At 33.7% G+C, this 12,508-nt stretch overlaps 1 protein-coding gene across 1 annotated transcript in view; it reads left to right on the forward strand.

Annotated features, from left to right (window-relative positions):
• Positions 1-12,508, forward strand: part of PIK3R6 (phosphoinositide-3-kinase regulatory subunit 6) — a 738,015-nt gene that overhangs the window by 632,152 nt on the left and 93,355 nt on the right. The window contains exon 14 of the mRNA XM_044085023.1: positions 9,428-9,538. Coding sequence (XP_043940958.1) covers positions 9,428-9,538 — 111 coding nt within the window. The remainder of the gene's footprint in view (positions 1-9,427; positions 9,539-12,508) is intronic.

Raw genomic sequence — 12,508 nt, forward strand, 5'->3', positions numbered from 1 at the left:
ATGTATTTAATTTTAAATGTGCTTTGGAAATGAAAAGTTCCTACAGTGTTAGTAAGGAAAATTATGTTTAGCCAGTTAACTAGGCAGTGAATGCAAGTTTAGGTTATGCAAAATATGTAGTTTATGTCAACAGGACAGAAAGTCACATGGAGGTTAAGAAATGTAAGCAGGAACTTACCTAAAAGAAGACCTTTGAGGTGTGGAGTGCGACAGCTTAGTTGAGACTAACTTCAGGAGTGTACTTGGAAAAATTCTCTGGGCAGTAGAGGCAAAATTAGGGTCCAGTTGAGGACTATGACCTGGACCTAAAACTTGCTTAGTAGAGCAACTGTATGAATTGTAAACAGTTATTGGAAAGTATGGAAATATATTATTTTATTTTGTTTTTATTATAGAGTCCAATGCCACGTGAGAAAATATTTTTTTATGTGGATTACAAAATAAATGTGTGTACTTAGAAGAACCACCTGGACTAGAAAGTTAGAGCCAGGGCCTGGATGAGGCCTCTACCTGGGATTTCTAGAGCACAGCTTGCTTCATGGAGGGGCTGTGTGCATTGTAAATAGTAGATGGAAAGTAATGAAAGATACTGTTTTATTTCCATTTTGGACTGCAAAAACAAGTGGACAAATATTTGTTTTACATGCATTATTAAATAAAACTGTGTTTTATACAGTCTGGTGCTTCCAGTGATTCTGTGGACAAATAAATGGGGGGGGGGGTTATACATATACTTATGGATAACATTTGAGTTATCACTGTTTCTATGGTCCGCTTTAAAGCTACGAAATCTACCAAATGTAGAAATGGATTAAAGAGATTATTAGTTGTGTTTTTATGAAAGTTTGGATATTTCAAATGGTTTGGGGAATCAAATTTGAAAATGTTTATTAATCATTCTTAAAAGGGGAAAATTGCAACACTTAATTAAGTATATCTTAATATTGTGAAAGTAATGGTTAATGAATAGAGAAATTCTCACATTTGAACCTGCAAGGGTGCTATTTAGGGCTGCTATCTCAGAGGTATCCTACCATAGTCCATAGCTCCTTTATTGCAGGGATTATTAGATATTGTTTTAAAGTGTTTTACACATCCCTGGAAAGCATCTAATATAGCAAGTGTGTTTGAAAATATAAAATATTAAAGAGATATTATGTTATAATGCCTGGTAAAGCACATCATGATCTTATTTCACATGTAGATCAGACTATTCTACCACCCTTGACCTATGATGTGGAAGTAGAGCCTAGTAGTGATGTCATTACACATAATTCACTTAACTCTTCACTTACTACCTTCAAGATCTTCAACCATTCTACTGATGCAAGCATTGTAGCAGCTACCACTCATGAAGACGTTACTGTAGATGTAACTACTAAAAATCATCATTGCTAACAAAGTGAAACTTGGTGATAACAAAATACTTGATTTCATAATCAGCATATATTCAGTGACAATGGTAATGCCTGTATAATTTGTTGGATAAATCATTGAGGGAATATGATGCTAACATTATGACTTCAAGATCTGTTTCTAAGGCTACATATACCAAAGTAACAGATAAAAAACTGCATTAACAAGAGAAAGAGAGTTGTGATAAGAATGTTAAAAGAAGGGCATTGGGAGGACACGATAACCTGCCCCAAGAATTTTTAAATACTTTGACAATTGAACAACCAATTAAAGATTGTTTTATATCATCTGACGGTCACACTGAAATGATTTTGTGAAAACCAAGATTTAATGTCAGTGGATTACAAAGGCCCTAAATGTGATAATATTCTCATATTATCTGATTCTTTGTTTAAGCCCTTCATAAGAATGCTAAGTGACTTAGCTAACTTTAGGGTCACAGTATTTTCATTGCTATGACATAGATTAACCAATGCCTAGAATTACTATACAGGTTTTTTGAAAATGAATCTAGTTATACTCACATTATCCTTCAGTATAGCACTAATGCATTTCGACTAACCACTCTTAATCAAATTATTAATGTAATACTAAACATTTTGCAAATTTTGTAAATAAACCAAGTACATGTCATACTTATTGAAATACTACAGTCCTTTAGATGGGATGATTAGGGTCCTTGTTCGGTTGTCGAAAACAAAAAACCACGAATGGCAAACACCAAACATTAAACATCGAAAGATGAAATTAGTGAACAACTACTTCTATAAAAATAAATTCATCAAATGGCCATAGCTGGCCAACAGTCAGGAAGTAATGCGATGCATAAGGTAAGTGAAGAGAAACCTTTTAAATTTGCCCTGTTCCCCACTGTAGTGTGATCACAGAGTTGGTATATATAGTTGGGGGTGTGGGAGATGCAGCCCCTCATCTTGGTTGGTTGTGTTCGTGATGTTGGCTGACTGTGACCATTCTATGAATTTATTTTCATTGAAGTAGTTGTTCGCTAATTTTACCTTTCGATGTTTCACATTTGGTATTTAGCCGTTCAGGTTTTTTTTTTTTCAATAGCTAAACAGACTCAGATGAATATCGCTATACTAAAGCATTAAAATTTAAAAACTGATTAAGGCAAGTCTGTACTACCTACAGGGTTGAACTGTTGACATTCTGGGAAGAATTTATGTCAGACTGTAGATTACTGTCTAAGAAACTTTTACATTTTAGCTTTTTAGGAGCTAAAAGTTTTTACCTTATATCCTACACAATCCTAAATCCTTTTTAAGGCCTATCACCAAAGCAAGCATTGCAATATGTAACAACGGACAATTTTAATTCTTTGAGTTTCCATCTATGTAATGGTCAAGATATGTTTAAAAAAATCAATGAATTACTTGGAGTAATTTCTAGTGAAAATTTATCGGATGTTGCTGTTACTGAATCCTGTGATACTTCTTCCCTTGTACTCCCAGGGTTCATAAAATATGAATGCGCGACAGAAGGAATTGGGGAAGAGCATTATTATTAATTAAATATTCTATAGTTTTAGAACTTATTGTTATAAATAAGAACTTGGAAACCGTGGCTGTGGATATTAAGGATAGACGTATAAATAATAATAATAACATTAGACAAATACCTACATATAGTTTCCCATGTTTAGACAGTGCTTTGTATGATGACTGTTTATCATTTCTTGAATATATTATGTCATATAATAGGGTCATTTCATTAGGTGATCTAAATTATCCCCATATCAGCTGAACAGCTTATATCTCCAAGTGTGGAAGAGAATCCATATTCATTAACATTTTGTTACTGAATAGATTCAAGCAACTGGTTACTGAACTTGTTAGAGAGAACAACATCTTGGACCTTATTGCAACTAACTTTCATAACTTAATTTAAAATGTTAAATATTTACCACTGATGGGGAATGTGAACATCAGTATGAAATCAAGCACTTTTAAGTAGTTTGATTTCAGTATTACTAATTTTCAATCACTAAAACAAACTGTTTCTTCAACTAACTGGAGTAAAGTGCCACCTTCTGAATCTCACTCTGCTAACTTAAACTTAAAAGAAAGACTGAAGTAATATCTGATACTGCAAGAAACACTCCCATAAAAGAAATAAAAGAAATTTAAATAAAATCGGCTAATAATTCAAGTCTGTACTGCACTGTGATTTTGTTTATGAACTCAAATTAGGTGATGATCATAGTAATATTAAGTTTTATTATAAATATTTTGAATCTTGTTTAAATACCATCAGTCAAATTTCCATTTTTAATTATCAACCCAGATGTATTACTGATCCAAATCAAATAGCTACATTATTTAATTCTGATTTTGTTACCAGAGTGTATACTTCTTGCAGAGACAGATTTAACGTTTTGGTTCCTGCCTTGACTCACAATGCAACTTGCCCTACTCTTTCAAGGAATCATATATATATATATATATATATATATATATATATATATATATATATATATATATATAATGCCTTAAATGGAACCTGTAACAAGACCTCAGTGGGGCCCAATAACATTCCCAGTATTTTAACTGGTAGCATCTCATCTGAGCTGGTAAATGTGTTGATTATTATTTTTAATGGTTTATGGAGGAAGGGTTCTTTTCATTCTATGTGGAAATGATACTGTTATTCTGATTTTGAAAAAGGTGAATAAATTTGATATTAATAACTACAGATCAATCATATGCATATGCTTTGAGAGATGTATGACTAAACATTGACTGATCCTGCCTTAACTATTACTCACCCTATTACTCACCCTACCTTTATTAGTATTCCACATGACCTTTTGCAGCATGGCTTTACTGTAGGTAAGTTAACTTTAATGAAGTTTTATGATCAACTTAGTATGCCATGGATATTGGACTAATTATTGGAGGAGTTTACTTGCACCTTACCAAAGCTTTCCACACCTTTTATAATTCTTCTATTTTAAAAGTTATGTCTTAGTATAGATGTAATCCATTCCTCACTAACTGGATCCTGCAAGGCTCCCTGATTGCTCAAAATGTGTTTCTATCAAGAGATCTTTCAAGGTCTCCCTTAAGGATTGGTATTAAACACCTTTTTTATTTAAATTATTATTTTTCTACAACACTTTAAAAATAATCATTTTGGGTGAATAAATATGCTGCTGATTGCAAGGTATTGTTTAATACAATTAAGTGACAATTTAAGTAGCATTAAAAAGTGTTACCTGACTTCAGTAAGCGGGCTAATGAATTTGGTCTTTCATTTAGTTCTCTCATATGTAAAGTCTATCAGTTCTTTAGTCAAAGTCATGCTTTGCAGTCAATATTTCTTAATAGTATACTTTTGGAAGTAGTTGGAATTGAAAGATTTAGGCATTATTATCTATAATAATCGTGCCTTTGATCAGCACATTACCTCTGTCAAAAGTAAGGCTATGCGTTGTGTATAATGCTAAAATCTTTATCTGTCTGGGATGAATGTCGTCTGATTTGACTTTATTTGTCTCACATACACTCTTTGACTGAGTCCAATAACACCTTTTGCATTTATGCAGACAGACAATTGCGTTGGTTAGAGTCCATAAAAAGCCAGTTTACCAAGTGTATTCCATGTGTTAGAGACTTGGATTGCCCTGAGAGATGTAGGAAATTAAATTTGTACTTATTCCATGACACATGATTTAGAGTAAAAGTAATGTCAGCAATCTATGCATTCAATGATGATTTTTTACAGTTAATGCTTCATTTAACCATAAGCAATAATACTTTGAGATTTAAACACAGACACATCAGTTTATTATACCCAAGCACCATTCTTCTAAGGGGAGTGGGTCTATACACTCGTAGGTAAGTATGTGGCTTGCTGCTCTTCCAGGCCACTTTCAGCCTAGCCAGTTTCCCTTTTTCTGCTCTAATTACCCCATCCCATTGGGTTAGAGATTGGCATTACCCATCACATAGCTGATAATGATATAGTATCCCTAATGAGATGCATGGGATAAAGCGTTTAGGCACTGCCTCTGTCTGTTAGCAGTACAGGGAGCAGTCCTGGGGTACATTTTCTGTTTCCATAGATCCAATTTGCAGTTTAACATGGACAAGAATGAACTTTAAGTAGATGCGGAACCTGTTCCAGAGCAGCTGTTTCCTCTGCATGATATACCTGTACCTCCAAACTGTTCTGCTGATGTTGCAGAAGAGGTTTAGATCCCTAAACCAAGTATTTCTGATTCCACTAGACTTGCTGATGTGCAGTAAATCCATCAGAATTGAGTCAGAGGATGCCTTATATGCCAGACATAGATCACCTCTTAGCAGTCTGTAGGTTACTGTGTATAGTGACAGGGCTTTGAATTGGTCCATGTAAGATTGTTTAGTCTTGTATCCTTTTATTAAGGTATCTCTGTGGGCATTCCACTTATTTCATGTGTCTGAACAGGTACATGCCAAAGGCAGCATTATATTCATTGACCTTACCTAGTGAGGGCTGTGTAAAAGGGGGCAATGACATCCCTTGATCTAGACATAAGCAATTTGCTTATAAGCTGTGCAATATAGAATTACATTCTTATAACAATGGACACATGTTTTCCAGAAGTTAAGACACTGTCCACATAAGTTCCAAAATCCAGAAGAACTGTGTCAAATTTTAGGGGTATATTGTCAATGTGGTAGTTCCCTGGAGTAAATACCTTCCCAAATGATGCAATAATGCATTTTTTGGCATTTAGTTTCAGTCTATGATTTTGGCATCAGTTACTTATGTCTTGCTATTACTATTAGGTATTAATTATTGCCATTTAATATTACTATTATCCCAAAAATGTGGAATAGATTGATGTCCACTATTAGACTTTCAAATAATATGATTAATTTCAAAAACGGTCTAGATAACTTGTTAACTAATCAAACTTTTAACCCATATTTCATGGCATCAGTGTTCTTCAAATGGCCTTTAATACTGGCTAGTAACGTATGAACCTATGAATCTATAATGAACTGGAAAACATATACAAAAGTGACAATTCTGGTAAATCTTTTAGATCACATAGATTAAAATAATAAAATTTAAAATTAATCATAAATAGTTTACACATTTCATTTGGTGTTTTGTATAGTCATATGAATATTATTTTATATGTCTTATACTATATTACACTTAAAATTATTATTTTTGCTAAGCTAAGCTTCAGCTCCCCCACTGAATTAAGCAGGTAATCATAGAATTAATGAATTAATTAATATTAAAAAAAATCGTAATTTTTAATGCATATTTATCTATTGAAATGTTGCCTATTGGCATACCTCTCAAATTCTCAGCACGCAAATTCTGGACAATGCCAAAAACAGAGGAGGACCAAAGGTCCAAAATCAGAGAAGGACCAAAGGTCCAAAATCAGAGAATAACAAGTATTGGAGTAGCATGCAGTTCCTAAGGATATGATGTCTGAATCTCAAATATCTGTCATTATTTAGTAACAAACAATAATTGTCCAGAAAACCACAGATCTTATGAGGATCACACCATGAAATACGAGGCAAAAATCTGGACATTGTGAGACATTTTGGACAGTTGAGAGGCATGTCTGATGGAAGCCCCTTTTTCACTCATACATTCTAAATGTATCCATGATACTCCTTCCTCTTACCTTCTTTTGTTATACAAATAAAAACAGGAAAACAAATGAATGAACAACTATATACCAGCTCATTACATAGTCTGTCTATGGACAGTCTGACAGCCAAGCTTGCCATAGAACTCAAGGTTACAGTGGTACATTTGGGAATAACATTTTGAGACGGTTTCAAATCTTTTTTGGGATGTAAAATTAATGAAACTAAAACAAAGGCAGTAGCTGTAAATTATGTACCCACACACAAATTGGTTCAGCAATGTCCATATTTAGGGGGACATGATAAAATGAAATATTTAGGAGTGTGGATTAAAAATGATTCTCATGTAGCAGCTAAGGATACGTGGGAAGAGACTAAACAAAAGATAATATAAAAACTGAGAAAATGGACTTATATTGTTTGCAACTGGGAGTGTGTCAGTATGGTTTGTGATGTAAAATGCTTCCAAATAGGATTGTGTTGGTGTGTTTTGTTTTCATTTATATAAATGTATGATTGCTTATGTTGTAAGTGATGGTTTAATAAAGATGTTTTTTGTTTAAAAAAGAGTCAGGAATTGAATAATTTATGTATTGTTGCTTAGGATACATGATATGTAGCAGTATATGTAAAGTGTAATATTTTAATAATTTGTTAATACAATTTGATTACTTTTGTATAAATATAAATTTGCCTATGTCACAAGTAATAATTCAATAAAGGTGTTAAAAAAACAGCAGTGCATTTGATTCTTAATTCAGGCCCTCTAGCACACATTTGTGCTTACAGAATCCAGGTTATCAATGGATTATTCTGGAGAAAAAGCCCAGTAGAAGAGTTGGGCAATATTATATTTCTCTTGTTTTTAATGCAAAACACAAAATGTTATTAATGTGGCTCGTACTAAAAAATGCATGTTATTTTATACTGGTAGAATCTCAAGAAAACTCTCAAAAAGAATTGATGAGCATATATATGTCATTAAAGTTAATGATGAAACAAATGCATTATATAAACATAATATAGTATGCAAACAGAATGAGTTCAAAATTTGCCATTTTAGAAAATATATATTCATTGCATGGAAATGAAGCCCTATAAGAGGTATTAGATTATTGAGAAAGTAAAATCAAATGTCTGTCATTGTTAAAGCATAAATGATGCTGAAACTTTTAAAGGATTTTTGAAGAGGAGAGTCTTGCAGCGCTATGTTAAAATCACATGATTATTCACATGTCAGGAGTAGCCCTTTAAATGTGTAATTTGTTGGGTTTATGTCACAGCCTGTTTAAGTCACGGGAGGATGAAAATGCTTACTATAATATTTTTTTTATTTTAATTAATAAATAATATTTTATTCTTTGTATTTATAAATATTTCATTTGTATTTTGTACTGTAAAAATGTATAGCCCCTCCCCACACCAGATCTGTGGCATCTGTATCTACTTACATAATCCAGATTACTTGTGGTGTAATTAAGAACAACATCCCATTGTTAGGAGGCTGCTTAGTTAAATTAGATAAATGAATATATTTTTGTTTCATGTTACAGTATTATTGAAGTTTGCAGTAAGATAACTGGGCGAAAGAATTAATCCCAACCTTTTTTTTTCATTAGAAGAATATAAAAGTAATTGTAACCCACTGTCCCAGTGGGTGTACAAAAAATTAAAAGGACTGAAATGTGAATGTATACATTGAGTGGTTCAGCATTTATTGTGGCTTGTGTCAAATCAGAGTGCAGCTTACAATATTACATATTGTCATGCAGCACATATCTCCAACATAATAGATACTAAAGTTGAGGTAACTAGTTTCAAACCACATATTTAGCCATCAGGAAACTTCAGTTCAGAAATTCTCTTGTAATCTCAAATGACAGCATCATGTCAAAATGTCAGTGAATTGTGAAAAAGACATTGCTCATCCTGATTCTGCAAATTAACTCAGTCAATAACAAAGAAAAACAGATGTGGGAAGAGCATATAAGAATTAGAATATAGAAGACAGCAGACAAACTGGATGAGTATGGAGTGTGACTTCTTCAACTTATAAATCAATTGAATGTGAACGCACTGGGCATCATTAATACTGTTATTTGGGCAGTGCATAGATCAAACGTTAGTCATGTTCACTGAGTGTAGATTTAGATAAATGACTTCTAATTCTTGCTGTGATCGTACATCTCCGCACTGGAACAGTGTGTTGCATTTTGTACATTTAATAGGTAGCATTAATTAATAAAAATATAACTAGTAGTGTCCTAGTAAAAATGTATTTACATGATTAAACTAAGTCTAACACACTGATATTTTTACAATTCTCATGCTTTGCCAGTGATGTTACTTCATACATAATTTTTTGTTTTCTTTTTCTTTTCCAATAGATGTCTGCAACCAACAGACCAGGTCAACCAGATCCCTTCATCACTGATGTAATCTCTTACTATGTGCGGATGGGTACTCAGCCAGTTTACTTCCAGATCTACACAGCAAAGGTTAGTGTGACCTCCCAGACACCCTCATCAAAGAAAAACAACTCCTGGTCTCTGCTTTAAGCAAGCAGTAATAGAAATAACACCCACCCAGGGGTGTTGTGAGGCCCGATGCTGCAAGAGTATAAGATTCACCATCACCTTTCATCTTTTATGTGAAAGCTTCTCAGACTTTGCTTTTTGCAATCATCAGAAGATGACTTGTACTACTTCAACTTAATTGTGTACTATATGTATATATTTAACAAAAAAAAAACAGAAAAACTAGTGGTCTTAAAACTTCATTCATGAGCTCAATCACAGTAAATTCCAAAAATCATGAAACCCAGGTAGTATTCCAAATCAACAAGCTTTTATTTGTCACAGGCAAGCGATCCTCAGTAACACAAAATCAGAAAAACGTTACAATGTTAAACATATCAGTTTTTATACACTTAGAAGTAGGTGTGAAAATATATGTATTGTTTAATTTTAAACCAGCCTATTCCAGGCAAACAATATAAACAGGACTATAAAAGTGCATTTTAGAACAGCAAGTACCCACCCCCCACATACTACTACTGATTAGATCAAACTAAATCCTAATTAAGGAAACACTACCTATATATTTGCAACCCTCATTCCAAGATCAGATATTAAGGAAAGTTTAACATACATATAAAAAATGACTTTTAATTAAAATTGCTTTTGGCTAACTAATGCAATTAAGCCTTCATCAGGTTTGTGACGAGAACTAAACTCATATACATAGGTAGATAAGTAAAAAAGCTACTAGAAAAACACATATCTATCTAACCATAAACATTATCTAATTAGAATACTATATATATATATATATATATATATATATATATATATATATATATATATATATCTGCGTACTACTGTCTAATAAACATCCATTCATATGAATTAGCGTGCATAAAAACTAAGTTATTTACAGCTCAGAAAAAATGTCAGTGCTTTGCGTTGAAAAAAAATACCTGTCATGACAGTTTTCATGTTTACAACCCCCCAAAAATGTTTATACAATGAAAATCAGTAGAAAAAACACTCAAAATTACAAAAAAAGTGGATGAAGTAAAATAGCAATGTATAAAAAGTATGTAGTTGTGTGCATAAGTCTGCATGAGTGTGCACCAGTATCGAAAATGGGGGAATTATACCAATACTTTATAGTAATAGCGGCATGAAAAACTGTGTTTTGAATTTACCGTTTAAATCTCTGGTGTGATGCAAGAGTGTACTAAATCTAATCTGCATCTGATTATCTTATAATATTGTTTTACACTTTAGGCCATGAATGAGGGGGGCCTCAGGGCAGTACTTGTGAAAATAAACCACTTTTAATTTAGTTTATTATTTAGTTTGTTTCTAAAAAGAAGTCATTACTCAGATTTAGTGGCTATCTCCTGTCTCTTTAGTTGAAACACATTGCATCCTGTCATCTCAGTTTTGTATACCTATATCATGGTTCACTATGCAGCAGTGACAGTTGCAGAAGCTTATGAAGTCATTCTCCATTCTTCTTCCATTTCATTCCCTATATGACGCTTATATCAGTCTTATGGTCTGCTTTTCCTATCAAACATCTTTCCCTTTTAAGGGTTGCCAGCACTGTACACATTACCCTTTCTGAGGTCTCACCACAGGGCTGCAGAGTGATGATGTGAATTGCATGTGCATTAGCATCAGTTTCCCTGAGCACACAACCCTAATTCTGATTAAAAGACTTGAACTCAATGAATGAGAATGTCACAGTGCTGTGTTCCTCCACCCCCTCCTATGTTTGTACATCTACTGCTGTTGTGCTGTACTGCAGGTATTATAAGAGGTAGATGGGTAATGCAGTTGTAATTTTAAAGAAGACTGAATTGTTACTAAATGAATGCAGAAACTGCATAGTGAATAAAGCAGCAAAGGATGGATGCTGTCAGTGGGCACTACCAGAATGATACACCTGAGCAGAAGTAACAGCACTGCCTAAATCACAAAAACAGAGTTCACAATGTAGGCAGTGATAAATGCATTTAACATAAACCGAAATACACAGCTATCAGCTGCAATGTCAGCAGAGACAAGGAGTGTACTGGATCTTCCTGTCTCATAAGGGATAATAAATTACATGGGTGACTATGGTATGCATGACAGACCATGAAAAACACAGCACACTAGGACTGCACAAAACAAATGTGGAGGCAAAGTGTAGGGCAAGTTGTGTGGACAAATAAATGCAACTCAGTTTACTCAGTTTTGTGTGTGTGTGTGTGTGTGTGTGTGTGTGTGTGTGTGTGTGTGTGTGTGTGTGTGTGTGCAGACACACACGCATACGCACCTGTGCGCACACATACACACACACACACACAGACACAGTTATACATATATTAACACATTTCCAAGCTTTGCATATTCAGTCCTTTCTGCCCCTTTACTGTTTAGTATTCTTTGTAGTTATTTCTTTTTTCCATTTTATGCTTCTGACATGCTATCTTCAGAATGTTGGCCCTCACCAATGACAGTACAAGAGACATTAAGTAAAGTTGCACCATATTCTTAGCACCACTAGCCCCAGACTTCCACTGGAAAATAAAATAAAACAACAAAGGCCAGGTCACCAAATTTGTTAAAACAATAAAACAATATAGCTCTACGGCTCAAGCAAACCATTCAATGGAAAATAATTTCCTTATGAGCTACTTGAAAAAATCAACTGTATCATGCCATCAATAAGCAGTGAACTTTGAATTCCTTAAATGGTACATGACTGCTTGCATGGCTATTTAGGTATTTACAGTTGTCTTAGCAAATGTGATTATTTGTGATAAAATGCACTTTCATGGGGACTAAAGTCTGTCTAGAATCTACTAGCAATCCCTGCTGACTAACAATATAACTCAGTTTATTGATCCCGCGTAAACTATACTATAGCATGACTTATATAAGGATGTGTCTCATTTGCCCTTTTGTAGAAAT

The sequence above is a fragment of the Protopterus annectens genome, chromosome 10.part0 (genome assembly GCF_019279795.1).
Source record: "Protopterus annectens isolate FY-2018-M chromosome 10.part0, PAN1.0, whole genome shotgun sequence".
Classification (NCBI taxonomy): domain Eukaryota; kingdom Metazoa; phylum Chordata; order Ceratodontiformes; family Protopteridae; genus Protopterus; species Protopterus annectens.